Source organism: Telopea speciosissima, chromosome 10 (assembly GCF_018873765.1).
Source record: "Telopea speciosissima isolate NSW1024214 ecotype Mountain lineage chromosome 10, Tspe_v1, whole genome shotgun sequence".
NCBI lineage: Eukaryota > Viridiplantae > Streptophyta > Magnoliopsida > Proteales > Proteaceae > Telopea > Telopea speciosissima.
The window spans coordinates 48,671,781-48,691,621 of NC_057925.1; the positions used below are offsets into that span (position 1 = coordinate 48,671,781).

General features: G+C 39.0%; 1 protein-coding gene across 2 annotated transcripts in view; it reads left to right on the forward strand.

The window, feature by feature from the left end:
- LOC122642410 (NAD-dependent protein deacetylase SRT1) overlaps positions 1-19,841 on the forward strand; it is a 40,507-nt gene that overhangs the window by 9,712 nt on the left and 10,954 nt on the right. Inside the window, exons 8-10 of one of the 2 annotated variants that reach the window (XM_043835863.1) lie at positions 3,399-3,477; positions 11,196-11,249; positions 14,118-14,217. In XM_043835863.1, coding sequence (XP_043691798.1) covers positions 3,399-3,477; positions 11,196-11,249; positions 14,118-14,217 — 233 coding nt within the window. The remainder of the gene's footprint in view (positions 1-3,398; positions 3,478-11,195; positions 11,250-14,117; positions 14,218-19,841) is intronic. The other variant, XM_043835864.1, reaches the window with a different exon arrangement.

A 19,841-nucleotide genomic window follows, 5' to 3' on the forward strand; every position in this document is an offset into this window, starting at 1 on the left:
CTTCTATATCCCTTTATTCTTCTTTTTTTGTATCCTGGGGGTATTTCCTCCTCCTTGATGCCCCCCTCCTCTTGAGGTTTGGGTTTTGCTTTATTCAGTGTATTTTGTATTTTTTTTTCTTCCCCGCTTGTCGGGGCCCTTGTTCTTTTCTCGTCTTTGGTAATGAATTTTGTTCACCGAAAAAAAATAAATAAATAAAATTGAAGCTGTCTATAAAAGGCAAAAATATAACATGAAAAGGAAAATAACAATTAAAGACCTAATCTAGTTACAACTCAAATTATCCCATGGTACATCATGTACCGTACCATGGTACACCATATACCGTACCATGGTACACCATACTACCCACGATATGCTTTAACAGTACAGAAATAAAAACTCACTAAATAAGCAACTGAGTTGGGTATCAATTGCAGCAGCAGGATTATGTCTTGAGCTGGTTGGAGTTCTGGAAGTGACACTTTGTTCCACTCCTTTCATTTATACTCCAAGTGCGATTGCTATAATATATACTCCCACGACCACTTCAAGACAGATCAATCTTTAGAAGATCATTGCCCATTCCCCAGTAGCCCATATGAATCTGGTGACTATTGGTATGTCTAGTCGGGCACAGCCCATATTGACTATTGGTATATCAGTCAATAATTTTCCTATTCATAGTCAAGAAGAGATTAGAAAGGATCTTCTGGGAATCCCCAGATATCGATTTTGTTCAAAGTTTCCTTTTGAGCTAGGGCAGCCCTGTTGATGGCATTGCAGAAGGTGGGGCTGTCCTTCCTTTTTTTGTCCTTGTAATCCCTGGGTATGCGCAGGTTCACTCTTTGTAACTCCTTTTTTAAATATATTCTTTCTGATAGCAAAAAAAATAAAACTCAGGCGGCAGCTGTTATGTCAGTGAGTTGAGTAGGCGCCTAGGCGGGCGAAGTACTAGTCCCAGGTAGTTAGCAGTGAGGCCCAACATATCTGGATTTTCACTTGGCTTCTACTACTGTGGATCTGGGAAAGATTCCCCAAGTTAGGTCCAGAGCCTCAGGTCTTGACTAGGGAAACTAGTCGCCTGAGAATGAAACTATATAGATATAGTGGGCAACAGAAGAAGCCCAAGAACATCACTGTCTAGTGAAAAATGATTAATAAAACCTCTAATGTCTTTTCTTCAAGTTCTCTGCCGGTTGGCCAATCTTAGAGTTTTCAGTACGCCTCTGCCTTTGGAGGCCGAATCTCTTCTGTATTTGCGGCATGCAAGCGGACCAACTATTCCTCAATAGTGTAGTGGATTCAGACAAATGGAAGGAGAAAAAAATCACAAAGCATAATAAAAACGATAAAGAAAGATGTGGCAGATGGTTCAAGGTCTTGAACTTGTGAGAACAACACATGCAACCAATAATGGAATCTGTGAAAGTTGTTAGAAAGAAGTTCTAAACCTGTGAAGATGACATATCCTATGGTAAGTCTGAAACCAGAATAGAAAACAGGTCAGAAAATTAGACAACAATGAAAGATTATTAAATCAGATCTGAAGAAACTGTGGTAGAAAAGCAGTACTTTTACCAGCCGAATGGTTTGGATTTGGAATTGATTTTAATTACTGAAAGAGTAGAAAGAAGAAACTGAAAAACAAGAGTAACAGTAAAGAACAAACGTTAAATCTGTAGGTATCTCACCTACTGCAGTGAAGGCATCCCACCAACTCCAGCCCAAGGTATTAAATTTCGCGATATATCGGTATCTCGGGCCTACCGAGATACCCGAAATATGGCAAAATTTCGCCGAAATATTGCATTTTTTCTGCAATATTTCGGGAGTCCATCTCGGTGGGTTTTTGTCCATATCTAGGCCTGATACTTCAATGGACACCCTTATTTAAGCTAAATAAACACATTTAAACATTCATATTGCAAAAAAATGAACTCAAAGTGCTGTTTTGGGCTTGCATCCTTGATTGACAGTATACGGTCGCCGACCCTAATGTATATAAATAGGTAAATACACATTGATTAGGCAGTTAAAGACATAAAAGAAATTTAAACAAACTAATTAAAACTCATTAGACATAATTCATAAATCATATTCTCATAAACTTCATAATAGTCAATGACTCAATAGTCAATACTCAATAGCTCAATAGTCAACACTTTAATAGGCAATACACAAAGTCACAACTCACAAGTTCACAAATCAGTGAAATCATAACTTACAACTTACAACTTACAAGTTACAAGAGACAAGACTCACAAGACTCACAAGACTCACAAGTGCTAATAATAGTTGCTATGCCTTCCTGGATCAACCCCACTCATGGCCCGCTGGAGTCGACGTCCATTGCTCTCTGTTTGGAGGACATATGTGGACCGTATAGTTTCGGAAAAGAAACAAGTGTAGCTGGCCAAAAACAACTTCTGCCCAGCTCTCCGTCGATATTTCGACTGTTAGCTGGCGAAATATGGTATTTATAACCATGGTTTAATGAGTCACGTGAGGTGTTTTGTAACATTTCGGCGATATTTCGGTATATCGCCGAAATGTCCCGAAATATCGTCGAAATTTTGTTTTTTTTGGTTTCGCCTTCACATCTCGTCTCGGCCCTACTGAAATTACCGAAATTTCCCGATATATCGGCGATATATCGCAAAATTTTGTACCATGCTCCAGCCTTGGCATCCCACGGAGGTTTCCCTACTGCATCCAACAGAACCATGCTCCGTCTCTCACGAACTCACAAGCTTAAGGCTAAATTATTTTCTCAAAATCAATGGTAGTGAGTATGATCCTCTAGTCTTTATTTATAACTTCATCGAAACAAGTAAAATAGGAGGAAACCCCTATGGTAGGGAGCATGGAACTATATCTCAGTCGAGTTATTGTCTCGGTCCGAAACAAAACCGTAGGTCGAAATGCATGGTTGAAACTTGGGTTTCGGCCATGGGTTTCAACCCAGGGAGGCCCAGGGTCGAAACCTCAAAATGAGATCCGGTTTGATCTCAGTTTCGGGCCTGACTGAAACCAGGTCTGAAATTGAGATCTCGATCTGTTGTAGGGAGAATCCCTTACAACTTAAGTCTCTGTTCAAAATTAAAGGTGTTCTAGAAACATTACAAAATATAAACTAACTACCTAATCCCGTATAGAACTTAATTCCCTAATATTTGGGCTTATAGAATTAGCCCATTACAATAGCAAACCCAAAAATATAAAGCCCGTGGCCCATGTAACCCATTGAACACTCAAATTAAGCCTATTAATCCATTCTTGGTCCAATTTGATGGCCTAATTTTCTGCTGCCTTTCTTGTTCTTTTGAACTACATCAAAGTTTTAACTAAGGGTTGTACCTTGCACTTGATGTCTTCTAGCTTAGTTGATGATTTCTTGCATCCCATCGCCTTCGCAGTTTGCAGATCACTCCTGCATGCAATTTGCCTTTGAAATCTCTCCGTGGTGGGGGAAGGATTGTAATCGTAAATCTTCAGGTATTCCCTTATTTCTTTTAGTGCATCTGTAGGTTTGTAAAGTAAACACTAGAACTATGTTGCTAGGTAAATAATAAGTGCTTTTAAATAACCAATTTTATTATTATTATTATTTTTGCAATAGCATGGAATAGCATATTGTTATTGTGGTATTCTCAGAATTATGACATGTGTTAATGTAAACTATTATCTTCAGGATTCCTTAAAAACATAAGATATTTTAATTTATTAAGAAACATTATTCTAATTCGGAGATAGGCTAGAACTATATCCTTAAAGTTTGAACAGTTGATAGATTGTCCATGTATAATACAAAGTCCATGCATTTCTAAAACTATCTATACTCTTTTATCTATTCAGAACTCTTTTCTGGTTTTTAAAATTTGATTAATAAATAAGATACTATAATTGAAGGATTGGGTAGATACACTTGGATGCCTGCATTACGCTCTTTTTTTGTTGCTGCTGAATTGTTTGATTTGTTTCCAATGTTTGGCGAAAGATATTCTGACATTTTATTAGATAAATAATATTCTCACAGTTGAATGTTTAAGACATTGTGGATGATATCTAATGTCGTTGCATTAGACACTAATCACGTATGGAGGCCTTTGCACAAGCTTGGGAGGCCCATAAAGTCCAATATATTATATGTTGGGCGCCTTTTATTTTTTTGGTTTTCATTGTAATATGCTTAATGTATAAGCCCATAAAGTGGGAATAAAGTTAGTATATGGGATTAGTATTAAAGTTAAGTGTTTGAGTTAGATTAGAATACTTAACAGTTAGATAGAGTTTTATTTTGAGTTTATTTACTTTATTGAGTGTGTTAAGAGTGATTAAGGTTCCTTTTATGAGTCAATTTAAGAATTTTAGGAAGTCTTAATATATGTATGTAAAAAGTTATTTATCCACCCGTGTCCCCCTTTGGATAGTCCGTCGTGTTAGAGATCCTGTATGATATACATATTGTTTCCTCCCTTTCCTACAAGGTCGGCCTTTTAGAGGAAGCGGTTCCAACAATGTAATACATCCCCTATCAATTAGAGATGAGTTGAATAAAGAATACAAGTTTTTTGAAGGAGTTTTGGTGTTGTTGAGCAGTGCATACGGGATTGGTATACCATACCTTCTTTCTTCTCTTTTATTCTGTTTTCTTCTTCTCTCTTCCTCCTCCTAAGAAGATTGATTTCATTTCTTTTTCCTCCCCTTCCATCAATCTGATTTCTTCTTCCCTCAATAATACAATTGCTTCCTTTATCTCAGAATTGATCATTGGACTTGCTTGCATCTGAGAACCATAATCTGGATTTTCAGATTAGTGTTTGGTATTAGAGCCAAGATACCTATGTTTTCAAAATGCCAAAGTTTGTTTGCCCATCAGAAAACTGCTATTTTACTCATTGATGATAGGCAATTAGGCATAGTCACAATTTCATCACTCGGTCAATGGTGGAAATGTTATCAAAGACCAACGAGATCATCATTGAGTCTGAGGATGATGTCTTCATTGAATTCTTAATTCCTCAATGATGGTGTTTTTTGTGAGATATTTGAATCTTCCTAATGCGTCATTAAAGTTGGTTGCATAGTTGTCAAGGCGTCGCCTTGGCATTCAAGCGCCTTGACAACTAGTGTTGCCTTCGTCGCCTAGGCAGGCGTTTTGGTCATCGCCTTGCATCCAGGCCCCCTCCAATGCCTTGGGTTGCCTAGACGCCGTGGCAACTATTGGTGGTCAGCAATGGTTGAAGAGCGAAAAGATGTAGTTGATCGCGATAGCAATTTGTGCATCCTAAAGCCTTCTCATTTACGACAGATGTTTGTTTTGAAAGTATTGATTGACGAAGTATGCTCCAAGTCAAAGGAGGCGACACCAACAGTGTAGCCATAAGAAGAGCTGAACGAGTCCACCCAAGAGGAAGACCGCTTTGATGTTGGACAACAAAAATGGAAAAGGGAGACGGGATGATTAATATAGGTGAAGCAACAAACGACTCTACTACAGTGGTAAATATTTTACATATTGAGTTTTTTATTCGCCATATATTTCAAGATGAGGATATGTTATCAACATTTCATCTACCAAACTTGATTTATGATGCTAGGGCAAAGCACGAGACATTCTCCCAAGCTCTTCTACAAAGGACGAGTATTTTTTAGCTAAGGGGGAATTAATGTAGTTGCATTGGACATTATTCCCATATGAAGGCTTTTGCGCAAGCTTGGGTGGCCCATAAGGTGTTGATGGCTGTCCAATGGGCGTACCCAGTGCACGAGGCTCCCGCCACTGCGGGGTCTGGGGAGGGTCAATATGTACGCAGTGTAGTTGTCAAGTCGTCCAGGCACCTTGGTCGCCTAGGTGGGTGCCCTAGACGCCTTGTTGGTGTTGCCATACATCTGGACCCCCTCCAACGCCTTTAGTCACCTAGACACTGCGACAACTATGGTACGCAACCTTACACCCGCTTCACGGAGAGATTGTTTCCTGACTCTGAAATTGACCTATGGGTAGATATATTATAGGTTGGGCCTTTTTTTGGGGGTTTCATTGTAATTGGCTTAATTTATAAGCCCATAAAGTGGGGATAAAGTTAGTACATGCGATTGGTAGTTAAGTATTTGAGTTAGATTAGAAATACTTAATAGTTAGTTAGAGTTTTTTTTTCAATATATTTACTTTATTGAGTTTATTAGAGTTATTAGGAGTCCTCTTATGAGTTAATTTTAAAATTTTAAAAGGTCTTTATTTATGTAATACAATCCCCTATCAATTAGGCCCCGTTTGTTTGGCGGACAAAAAGGGGTGGGGAAGGAGAAGTTACGGGGCACCACATGTAATGGGGTTAAAGAACAGGAAAGAGAAGGAAGGGGAACTATAGTAAACAATGGAATTTCATAATTTTTTATTCCAATGTGTATAAAGTTTTGAGCCCCACATGTAATAAAGTCATTCCCCTCTCCCCTTCCCCTTCCCCAAATCCTACTCAAAATGGTGAGACTTTGGAGAAGGGTCGGGTGGGATAAATGGGTTGCCACGTAGGTAGACAAGTTTCCTTAATTCATGGATAGTTGTTTGCTTAGTTTCCTACCCCAGGAAACCAAACACCTGCCTTTTTTGGAATTTTATAGAAAACCCTACAATTATCTCACCCTTTTATTCCCTCCTCACTATTTTCCGTTAAACAAATAGGGCCTTAGAGATGATTTGAGTAGAGAATATGAGTTTTTTTTTTTTTTTAAAGAGTTTTGGTGTTGTTGAGCAGTACATATGGGACTGGTATCCCATACCCGCTTTCTTCTCTTCTTCTCTCTTCGTCCTCCCAAGAAGATCGATCGCATCTCTTTCCCTCCCCTTCCATCGATCTGATTTCTACTTTTAACAACGCAGTTGCTTCCTTAACACAGATCTAATCACAGATTTGATCAATGGGTCTGCTTGCATCCGGAACCATAATTTGGATTTTTAGATTGCATTAATATCATTCTCAGAGATACATTGAAGTGTTAAAATTGATTTGTCTGGAGATATTCTGACTGTTGAAATTAAGCTGAGGTTCATTATTGCCCAATCGTCACGAAATTCATAGATTGTTACTTCTTATTGGTCCCATTTCCATGACTACCCCATGAAGTTGGTGGGGGCACCTGGACAGGTTTACCTAGCCCAGTCCCAGCTGTTCCCAAGAAACCAAGTTGGGTTGGGTTTTCTCAGTTCCAAGTTGCTAGGGTTACCCAAGGCACTGTGGGTGGACTTAGGTTGAGATCTCATGTAACCTGAACCATCCTGAAACTTGAGACTGAGAAAAGTGCAAGTAAAACCTGCCACTTCAAATATACACGATATAAAAAAATTACATATATAATGTATTCCACAAATATGAGGTCTTTTGTATGTGAAAGGTACATATGTAATGGTAATAAGTTTTTGTAGTTAGTCTTTTGCAACTTGCTGTCATGAGAAAGCATAGTTGTCACGGCATCTAGGCGACCCAAGGCGTTGGAGAGTGATGCAAGACTAGATGTCAAGCAACCTGGATCCAACTGGTGAAGGAAACACACACCTAGATCTGGTCCGGTTAAGGTGTATAGGACAGGCTGAGTATGAAGTATAGAACTGGTATAGACTTGTTTAGATGGTATAAAGATAGGTTGAGTAGGGTTGATCGTTGGTTGAAGTTCAGGTTCAGATTTGAAGTACCTTTGTTGATGTTAGAGGTTGAGGATGAAGTGGTTGATGTGATGAACTTGATGAAGGTAAATGAACATAGATATTTGGCAACTAGAGATCCACTAGTGCCCAGCTCTTGGAGATCTACCAAGGCCACCACCAAGGAGATCCACCTTGGTTATAAACGCTGAATCCACAGCCCACCTGAGTCCACAAGATATAGTCCTTCAAGAGAAGATTTCTTTTGTTAAAATTCTGGTGTGCTCTCGAGAGCCCATGGTTTGTATTATATGGCCATAAGATGGAGGCTAATGCCTCTTGGAACTTACAAAAAAAGTAATAAAGAGACCTTTAGGATTCCAAGACAAGGAAATTCCCAACAAGTCAAAATGATAAAAACTAAGCAAAACATTAATGACTAACACTAGACTTAGACTAATACTTAAGAAAATTAAAAGACTTGACTAACAGCCTAGGAATAGGAAAAGGCTTATAAATATGCCTTGGAATACAAAAAGACCAAGTGCTAAAAACTAAAAATAATTAATACTATTCTAATGCCTTCCAAGCAAGGCTAATAATTAACCAAAAAAAGAACCACTAGACCGCAGGCTTAGGGAAGCCTGGCCAGACCATGCACAGGGTCTGGGCTTGGCTGGGGCTGAACCGTAGGGTCAGCCAGGGGGCTGGTAGGGCTTGGGCCTTGGTCTGAGATGGTACCTCTTGGAGTACCTTGGGCTGGAACTGGTAGGGACAGCCGAAATCCCTACATCAAAGAGGGTCCAAAATCAAGGCACCCAAGGCGCCCGCCTAGGCGGCCAAGGCGCAATAGAGCCATATGAGCCTGGGTTGGGCCTGTGCTAGATGAGCTAACGGCATTAACCTTGGTACTGGGTTTCAGTATGATACAGCTATGATTGTCCAATTGGGTCTCCGAAGACTTTATTTTAGAATATGGATGGGTTCTATAGGCCTTAGTTTTTTTATTTTTGGGTTTATTGATGTAATGGGCCTTTTTTATAGACCATAAACCCATATTTGGGATCTTAATTCTGTATACGGGACTAAGTATATAGAATCATAGATAAGATTGTGTGGGTCCCATGTGCTGTTAAGTAGTGAAGTTAGAGTCCTTTTTAAATAAGTATTTTATGGCTTATAAATAGTTACTAGTTTATGTCGTTTGGAGTCTTCTATAGCAAGTATTTGGTCAGTTTAAGTTAGTTTTTGTTTAGGTAAGTTGAAGGGGATTGTTGTCTATTTGGTTTAGGAGTCTTGAAGTTGGCTTATGTAGTCTTTATAAATAGGATTGTAGTCCTACATGAATTTATAGATTTTTGGAATGAAAATTTGAGTTTATGTGCCGTGCTATTGTGCATGACTGTGTAACTGGTGAGCAGCCTCTTTTCTCTCTCTCTCTCTCTCTCCTCACTACTTCTATTCCTCTCTTTATCTCTCTCCTGTTACCTCCTATCTTCTCTTTTTTCACTTGTTGTATTCTAGTTGTAGCCTTGCTGGCTTCTTGATGCAGATCGGACGATGAAGGATGTGCTTGTAGTGAGAAAGAATAAAATAAGGAGAGAAGATAGAGAATAAAGGAAAGAGAAACCGTGGGGGGAGAGAGAGCATGCAATACTTTTCAAAACCAAAACAACTCTATTCCATAATTCAAAATCGTGGGTGAGGTCTAGCTCCTTACATGTATTTATAAAACAGAAAAAAGACAAAAAATAGAAATCTGGCTAACCTAAGCTTCTTACTTGTCTCAAACAATTAAATAATAAAAGAAGTAACAACTTAAATAGATAAAGAACCCTTTCCATACTTAGACTCTTTTTAAAGAGTCCTAAGCTAACTCAAAACTAACCCTATCTTCTCCAAACTAAGTCCTAGAAAGAGGATAAACTTTATCTGACAAGATAACTTCCTAACTAATAGCTAATGGGCCCTACTACTAATATTAACTACATAATTAAAGTACTAATTTCGTGTAAACCCCCTTTGAACTTAAATTTGGGCATTTTAATTGGTCCCATTACAAATAAAAGCACTTAAAACAAGAACCCATAACCATATACTATCAAAACATGCTCTTAAAAAATATCAAACAACATCCTTCGGGGTCATCATGCTCTTGCATTACTTCTAATCGCATCCTTCTTCTCATTTCTGTTCTAATTTATAAACCTTAATTTCTTATTTGTTTCAGTTCTAGAATCCCTATTTTCTGATTCGCTTCAGGTTTCCCACCAGAGATCAAGTTCTTTTAGAACTTCCGATTCTGGCTCTATTTCAAATTTTTATTTCAGAACACTGTCAAGCTTTGATATAGCTACTGTTTCATTACATCAATTATATTTTAGCTTCTTTTTGAAGTCATTAATTTGTTCTGCTATTGAATTCTGGGTTTTCCTACAGAATTTAGAGTCATTCAAGTGGGAAATCTTCATTTCTCCCAATCCAGATGTTAGATTTTCATCATGTTTTGCAAGACTGTTTATCACTCTGAATAGGGCACTCGTCCATTCTTTTAGTCAAACCAGAGCCCTAGATTTTCTGATATCAAATTTGTCTTAAATTCTGTGATTCTGTTTCTATGGATTTATGTAACCTAGTAGCCTTAGGTGATTAGAATTGCATTAAGTATGTTCGTTTAGACCTTGGATTGGGTGCCCCCCCCCCCCCCCAGAAAAAAAAAAAAAAAAAAAAAAAGTTTGCTGAATGGCCTGAACCCATGTGAAGACCACTCCCAACATCAAGCTTATTTTTTATTGGGATTGGGTGTTTTGTTGGATGCCTGGATCACCATGAGTATGGAGGTAACTGTTCTAGCACCTTTTTTCATGCATATTTGATGGCATTTGGGTTTGGTAGTTCTCTCAGAGAAACTTCAGGAGTTATTGTCTCTTGCTAACTCTCAAAAGTAGAGTTTTAGATTTACGTTCTCTTCTTCATGGTCTGTGAGAGCCTCACACTAAGCTACTAGGTGGTTTTTCATAGGGTCCGCTGGTCTCTGGAAGTTTGTGTTTGATTAGAGAAGAAACAAACTATATGGTTTCTCGGAGAGTCCTTTTATTCCAGCATTAAGGAGGACTCACTGGTAGTTCTCTTGGGCTGAAAACCACCTCAGGAACTTTTGACTTATTTTTTCTTGATTATATGAAATTTGGGGTCTAGAATGATTCAATCTGATTGACAATTGGCATACAGGATTTGTTGCCATGACTTTCTATTGCAAGTGTGATGCTCTGAATTTGGACCCTGTATATGTTTGATTGACTCCATATAGTTGAACCACCAGGAAACTAGTTTTCTTATAAAATAATTTTGTTCATGGTAAAAAGCCAGAAGCTCTTTCCCCCCCCCCCCTTCCAACTAATTCTATATTTCAGTTTGTTTGGATGGTATGTTGATGCAATATGGCACTGATATTTTGAATCTCCAGTACTGTAGTTTCTTTTATAGCAGTGCTACAGTTTCAATTGGGAAATTTATGTTTACTGCAATTAATTGCTTGACATAATCAAAACTTTTCACTCCAATTTTGCAGCAAACTCCAAAGGACAAGAAAGCAAGTTTGGTAATCCATGGGTTTGTGGATCAGGTACTTTCCTTCTTGATGCAAATTCATCGTCAAACTGGGTTTGTTTGCTTAGGAATAAGTCTAGGGTTGGGTTGTATTTATGTTGGGCCTTTGATTCCATGGGTTTTCAATGTAATAGGTCACTTTTATGAGCCTAAAGTACGGGTAATGAGATTGCATATGGGAGTAGCTAGTTTATTTTTAAGTTGGTTTGGGTTGGTTCAATATTTCAATTGAACCGGTTGGTTCAATTTAAGTTGTGGTCTAGTTGATGTTAGCTACTTTCTATTTTCATTGTTAGAAATTGTCAACAATTAGTTCACATTAGTTTAGAAACTGATTGTGCCTTGTATTCTAAGCAAAGGGAGACCAATTGGAGACTTTCTAATTTTGGACCCTGCTCCTCCCTTCAATTATTATATAAAGCAACCCAAGAGGGCACAAGAGCGCACGGTTTTTCTGCTTTAACATTGCTATTGTTTGCATGCTTGCTCCCCATGGAGTTACCTTAGTGATTGATCTGGGTGGAAAGGGCTGGTGTTCGATCCAGTCGACTCATTGCAGTGGGAAGCCCGGGAGGCTGCTGTCAATCGTGTTCTTCATCTCTACGCTGTTTAACGGCTGTTTGAAGAAGAGACATCCCAAACTCACTGTTGCAGGTTCAGGCCTTTTCTTTGGTTAGTTTATATTTCGGTTCCTCACCTTCTAATTCCATCACTTCAATCCCCAGCCCTATCCAGCCATCAATTCCCCTCCATCTTTTGATCGAGTTTTGCACCCATCAATAGAGATACTTGATCCAATTGGCAGACCATTCTGACCAGCTGATCCCCTGTTATCAGAAATTCCCCCTATCCTGTCCTTGCTCGATTTAAACCCAGTTCCAGACCCAGTTTTGAAATCGGTATAGGGTTTTATCAATGCTGTTTATGGATTGATTAGTAGTACTGAGTCTCTGACTTATCACTTGTTTCGGACCATTATTCAATATATAATCAAACCCTAAATTCTATTATTCTACTCTATTCTCTGCTTCACATCCCTAGTGCTGTCACCGATTGCATATCCTTACCAGTGTTGCTGTTCTGCTGGTTAGGATACTTTCAAATTGTCTCCTTTATTGTGCTTTCATTCCATCCTAGTATTTAATCTTTGTTTCATACTCATAACCCACAGCCTTATTATGACCTGACCATTTCACAAGTGTGACCTAATTTCCCTGTTTTAAGATCCTGTTTTGGGACTATTTGAAGTCCTCAAATCTGTCCTACATTACTTCTACTTTGAATTCATATTTTTGCTACATAGTTAATATTATGCCTATCAACTTGGATGCAGGTTGTTAAAAAAAACTTGGAGGCGGGTTTTCTGGGTGGATCATAGAAGGAATCAGAAAATTTTGGAATTAGAAAGTCAAAATTGTGGTGGCATTAGTAGGGGAAAAGTCCAATCAGTGGTAGATGTGAAGCTGGCATAGACTGAAGCACTGAACCTGTAGACTATCCAAAGGGTTGCTTATCTGACAAACTCAACCATAGCAGGTGTAGATGTCCCGGAAATGTCTATATGTCAACACAAGAGGACTTGAAAAAGCTTCCTCACAGCTGCTTGGGGTTGCTAAAACTGATCCTTCACATTTCTGCTCTGTATATGTTATCTGCAGATGTTATGGGCTTTTCCTTGGGGACCACTGATCTAAATTTGTAGTTCATGTGGCAGAAAACCTCTCATTCTACTGGAAAATAAGCCTGTTATGTCTGCAAGGCTATATACGGAGTGGAATGTCAAAAGGATTTGTATAGCTCACAGACACACACATATGTGTATCGGGTTTATAACAGGTTTTAGTTTGCACAAGTTAATTATTTACTTCTGTCCCCGTCTTTTTTCTTCCCAACTACACGTTAGGGATTAGGTCTTCAGAATAATCTTCATTTTTGCCTTGGAAAGCTCCAACTGAAAAACCATATTGTTCACATCAGTGAGATTTTTTTTTTTAGGAATTTCTTTGCTTCAAGCAATTCTTCTACCATATTTCTTTTCCTTCTTTATTATTGTAGCAGATTATGGAGATTGGCCAATTGAGAAGGGGGTAAAGAAGCATTTTTTGTTTATTCACTCTTCTGGGGGATCTTAAGGATCAATTCAAAACTTAAAGACACTGATTCCACTTCCAGACCTTGACTATGCCAGGTTTAGAATCAATAACAACACAAATGGGTTCTCTTTTAGTTTGGGAGTCGGGGTAGAGTTACAATTTGAAGCCGCCGCTGCTCCTTCCTTTACAATTCCAGATTCCTTACTCAAAAAATTGCGACGTACTCAGTTTTTTTTTTTTTGGGGGGGGGGGGGGGTTGGGGTCGGGGTTGTTAAAACAACAATGAAGACAATGAGGTCACCCAATCTCATGCAGTACTGTTCACCCTATTCATAAATGAAACAACTAATCATTTATACATTTTTTACTTTGAAATTGCATATATGAACTGCCTTGCATCTTTTCCTTCCCCCCTTAAAAGGCACCATCACTGTTCAGACTTCAAAGTCGTATCCTTTACTGTGGAATCACCCCATTGTTGTCAGTGCTGCTGTAGACTGTTCATCAATTATAAAGGTAAATATAGTGCCACTAGAATCAGTTGACAAAGTCTTGATTTTTCGTTCAACAGAATCAACCATTTCTTAGCTTCACCACTGTTGATATGGGTTGTACATGTGTGATTTAATCATTAACACATTAGCATTTATTACATGATGGATCTACTTACTGCTAATTCTATTTCTCTATTAAACTTATAGTTGGATTATATTCGACTGATATCGGTCATATTTTCTTAATATACATGAATTTTTGGCTGAAATTTTAGTGGCTAACTTGAACTGGAACAGGTAATATCAGGTGCCATCCACTTTCTTAATCTGCACATTCCTCCGTTCGTAAGAATTGATCTTGTGCAGATCAGTCTCTCACAAATCCCCAGAAGTATGGGTAATTTTTCTTTGGATTTTGCTATTATTTTCTATTATTATGATCCATAATTGCACTCGGATGCATACATATACATATGAGTCACATGTTTATTGACATAGACCATCCCGAAGATGGAATGAACCCTACTAATGAAATACTGTATTCAAGGACTCAAAACAGTTCTAAAATAGGACCTTTTACCACCAAACTCCAATCGAGTTCAACAAATATAGGGTGAAGTGGTGAACACTTGTGAAAATGATAGATTGATTGAAGGGCTGGATCAGAAGATATGAGGCAATCCAAATTGTGTAGGAGAGGAGTAGAACAGTAATTTCACCCCTCAAACAGAATTTCAGAAGAGAGGAATATGTAGAGTAATTGATTCTGATTATAGACTAAATCTCAGCAATAATTGATTAGTAAAACCAGTAAATCGATGCACTATTCAGAGTACATAATTCCACTTTAAGAAATAAGAGCAAAATGGGAATATTGAATTAAATCCAGATCAGCAGGTCAGAATTGCGCCAAACTGGAATCGGGTTTCTAATTAGTGTCAATGAGCAACTGATTAAATATTGGACGATTCTAATGGTTGGGTTGCCCTAATCAGAATTCATGCAAAAAAAGCGTTCCATATGAATTCCGGTTAGAACAGAATTTAATTTCAGAACTGAACAAGCACTAGAAGATGAATTGCAGAAAATCTTGAACTTGAGCTTACTTTTTAATTGATAGGAAGAAGGATGGAAGAATAGTATAGAGATAGGGAAACACCTGGGTTTCACACCGCAAGGTCGTTTGGATGGATCAAACACCAACCAGCCTTGATCGAAAACAAGGAGCCTTGATCAATGGAGAAGAAGAGCAGCACCAACTTTTCATTAATCGAATTCGTGTACAATGCTTGTCTCCCTTGTGAAACTTTATATAAAGACGCAAAAACTGACTGCTACACTAAAAAGGAAAGGCCTAACACAGTCCTTAAGTTATAAGGTGACCTAAACTGACTAGGAAACTGAAATAACAAAGAAATAAAGACAGTAACTGAACTAGTCCCATATGCCTAGCCTTTTCCCACATTATAGACCCATTAAAGTGTCCCATTACAAAGAAAACACATGGGATCTGTTAACAGGAGAGAATTAGAGCTCAATGCTTGGACGTATTATTGAACATCCAAGCCTCTTTATTTATAATAGAAGAAGGGAGAGAGAAGTTACATAATTGCCCCCACATAGCCGACTCTATGAAATTAGAGCCGGTTATAGTGGAAAAATATAAAGAAAGACAAAAATACCCCCCACGGTTCACTATTACAATATTTTAACTCTCCCCCTCAAGTTGAAGCACAAATATCAAACATGCCCAACTTGATTAAAATAGGATGAAAGACTTTCCCTCTTAACCCCTCAGTAAACACTTCAGCCAATTGGTCAACAAACTTCACAAAAGGAACACAGACCAGTCCTTCTTCAGCATCTCTTTGATAAAGTGCCTATCAACCTCCACATGCTTTGTTCAATCATGTTGAATAGGATTGTTAGCATTGCTAATAGCAGCCTTGTTGTCACAATACAACATCAAGGGGAGACGGACAGGAGCACCAAGATCTTGCAATAAACCTCTAAGCCACAACAACTCACAAATGCCTTGTGTCATGGCGTAAAACTCTGCTTCGGCACTAGACCTTGCCACCACATTCCGCTTTTTGTTACACCAAGTGACAAGATTTCCACCTACAAGGAGCAATAACCAGATATGGACTCTCTATTAGAAGATTCAACCCAATCAGCATCAGTATACGCTTCAACTAGTAGATGGCTATGAGGAGATAAAAGAATTCCTTTTCCTGGGGCTGACTTCAAATAGCGAAGAATACGAAGAACAACATCCATATGAGAAGAATAAGGATCATTCATGAACTGAATTACCAAACTCACGACAATGGCTATGTCTGGCCGTGTGTAAGAGAGGTTAATAAATTTTTCCCACCAGCCATTGGTAACGACCTTTGTCAACTGGTTCACCCTCTTTTTCCTTAAGCCTTGTAGTAGCCTCTATAGGTATATCCGAAGGGTGACACCTTAATAACCCAGTCTCAGACAATAGATCTAGGATATACTTCCTTTAAGAGAGAAAGATGCCCTTTGAAGATCGAGCAACCTCTATCACTAGAAAGTACTTCAACTTTCCCAGATCCTTTATTTCAAATTCACGGCCAAGGAAAGTCTTCAACTCGTAGATGGTCACCATAATATCATCAACATAGACTATGAGAATGGTCACTTTATCACCATTCATTTTGATAAACAGAGTATGGTCAACACTACTCTTCTTATATCCCACAAAAACCATAGCCTTATTAAATCTTCCAAACCAAGCACGAGGTGACTACTTCAGCCCATATAAAGCATGCTTCAACTTACATACCTTGCCGTTGGTTTTGTCACATGAGAAACCGGGTGGAATAACCATATATACCTCCTCTTCAAGCTCTCCATGTAGGAAGGCATTCTTGACATCCAACTGTTGTAAATCCCACCCTAGATTTACTGCACAAGATAATAGCACTTTGGCGGTGTTTAGTTTTGGAACAAGTGCAAAGGTCTCCTGATAGGCAATCCCATATGTTTGAGTGAATCCCTTTGCCACCGGTCGTTCCTTATATCGATCCACAGTGCCGTCTACCTTCTGTTTCACCACAAACACCCGTTTACATCCAACTGGTCTTTTCCAGAGGAAGAACCACCAGATCCCATGTGTAATTTTTTTTTGTAAGGCTCTCATTTCTTCCATCATTCTTGCCTTCCACTTTCCATCTGTAAGAGCTTCCTACCAATTTTGGGTAATACGAACAAAAGAAAGAGAAGAAATAAATGCACGAAAGGATGGACAAAGGGAATTATAGGATACAACATGAGATATAGGATGCTGAGTACAAGTCCTAGTACCTTTGCGAAGAGCAATAGGTAACTTAGGAGAAGGGGTTTTACCTGGAGTGGGAGGATGATCTGGATCCAGAGTCGACAACTGAATGGGTACTGGTGCAGCAGTGGATGGAAGCTGCTTGTTTTTTGAACATCCTGTCTGATATATTTTGAGATTGGAGTCATTAATTCTCCTTTGAAATTCTCCAATAGTTTTTTGGACTGAAGTGAGCTCCCGCTGAATAGGAACTGCATCATTACCAGTATCTAAGGTCTCCCCCTATGTGGGATCCTCTTTGTTAGACGACATGTGAGGAATAAGAGCAGTGGGTTCAAGCTGGTTATACATTGGAGCCTCAAGAGGGGCCCCAAGAGTCAACACATCTTCATTGGAACTCTCCCCCTGAAGAGGTGTAGTGGGATAATAGGAAAGGGTTTCATGGAAAATACATACATACAAACCACCGTCCAACATGTGGGTGGATAGTAACATTTATAACCCTTATGGGAGAGAGAATAACCCAAGAAAATGCAGCAAAGGCCACGGGTCTCAAGTTTACCAGGGCACAAAGTATTCCGAGCATAACAAACACAACCAAAAACTTTAGGGGGAACTACAAAGGCTGAGGAGCCATTTAAAACGTCAGATGGGGTACCCAAGTTCTTATTAATGAGGTAGGCTACAGTAAGAACATCCCCCCCCCCCCCCCCAATATTGGGCGGGGGGGGGGGGAACATTGTGGGCAAACATAAGAGCCCGAGCCACTTCTAAGAGGTGGCGATTTTTTCTTTCAGCCACTCCATTCTGGGCAGGTGTATCAACACAACTGGTCTAGTGGAGTATCCCATGGGCAACAAGGTATTTTTGGATTGACCTTCCATATACTCTTTACCATTGTCACTCCTCAAAATTTTGAGAGTGGCATTGAAATGGGTCTGAACCAACTTGTCAAAAAATGCTGAAAACACAAGAAAACATCATTTTTATAATACACCCAAGTACTCCTAGGGTGAGAGAAAACGAAATACCTGAACGGGCAAAATTGGAACCTAAAGTGGTGGTAGAATTGGCAGGAGTCGATGTAGTAGATGCAGCAGAAACCTGTAACATACGACAGAATGCCTGAAGTTAATACTGGGAGAGACCAGTGTCAGTAGTAGGAGCCGTGATAACAGTTTCAGTATGATTGGCTTTGTTTTTCGACTTCCCAAGTGCAGCATGCTTAGCCTCAAAATCAACCGGTTTACCATGAAGCTTCCAACAAGTGGCTTTAGTGTGATAGGGCTTGTAACAGTGCTCACACTTCACCGTCCCTTTAGAAGAATCACTAGGATAGTAGGATCAGCAGTGGCAGCAGTCTGTAGAGCAATTCAGTCAGTAGCGGAGTACGTAACATTGCTGTCCTACGATTTTCTTTAGAAAGAACTAAGGCATAGGACTGCTCCAAGGTAGAAAATGGAACTCTGCCCAAAACTTGAACTCGAATCTGGTCATATTCAACATTTAACCCGGCTAGAAAATCATAAACCCTGATTTCATCCACATGCTTCCGATAGGCAGCAATATTGGTTGCAGTGGTGGGCTGATAATCAGAGTAATGGTCTAATTGTTGCCATAAACTATGCATGACAGCATAGTATTTGGAGATAGAGAGATCCTTTTGGGTGGTGTCATGAATTTTTTCCCGAGTTCATAACACCTGTGCATCATTCCCTAGCTATCCATAGGTTTCCTTTGCAGCAGACCATATTTGAGAAGCAGTCTTGTTAGTTAGTTATATTGGGCCAGAATACTGTGGGGGTATTCGGGACTTTTTTCCTTTATTATTTGTTAGTTTCTTATGTGGTTTAATCCCACATTGCTTATGTAATTATTTTTACTAGTTCATTATAGTTATAAATACAATGTGCTTGGGATGAACTAATCATCCAAGCATTAACCTAATTCAAATCTGTTTCTACATGGTATCAGAGCAGATTTCGAACTAGGGACACCAATTTTTCTCGATTTTTGTTCTTCTTCTCTCTCTCGATCTTCTTCTCTTCTAGTTCTCTCCTTCTTCTCCCTTGTTCTTCATTCCCATATAGGGCAGCACTGATGAGGTAATCATGCAATCTAGTTGCTGCCCCCATTACCTCATTTATGACTTGTAATTCTGTTTGATAGACTCCAATCAACACTGCTGCGATATTGGTTCTTCAGTTCCTTCTTGGAGATTGTTTCTACATCAGATACAAGGGCTCCTCTCCTCTCTTTGAAGACCAGAAGCTGCTGCAGAATTGTTGTTTTATTGGTTCAGAAATTATTCCTCAAGATTGAAGACTTCCTTGAGATCGATTCCTCCATTATCAAGGTTTTTTTCAAAACCCTGACATCTATCGATCTTAAGGTTATTGCTGCCCACTGTTGCTGATTTGTTGCAGGTGTTTTCTTCACTTATAAGGGCTCCTTCGACAGCTATATCAGCTTCTACAGATCTGTTTTTTGGTGTGTGAAGACCTTGAGATCGATCTCATCATTACAGGGTTTTTTTAACCCTAACTCTATCGATATTGGGCTGCTACACCTGTTTTTTTTTTATCTGATTTTTCTGCAGATGTGTTTCTCTTATTAAGGACTTCTCTACCTCAGTCTTTCAGCCACTTTGATATTATTTATTGCAGCCTAGGCTCATCCATCGATTCCATCACTTTAGGGTTTTGTTTAAA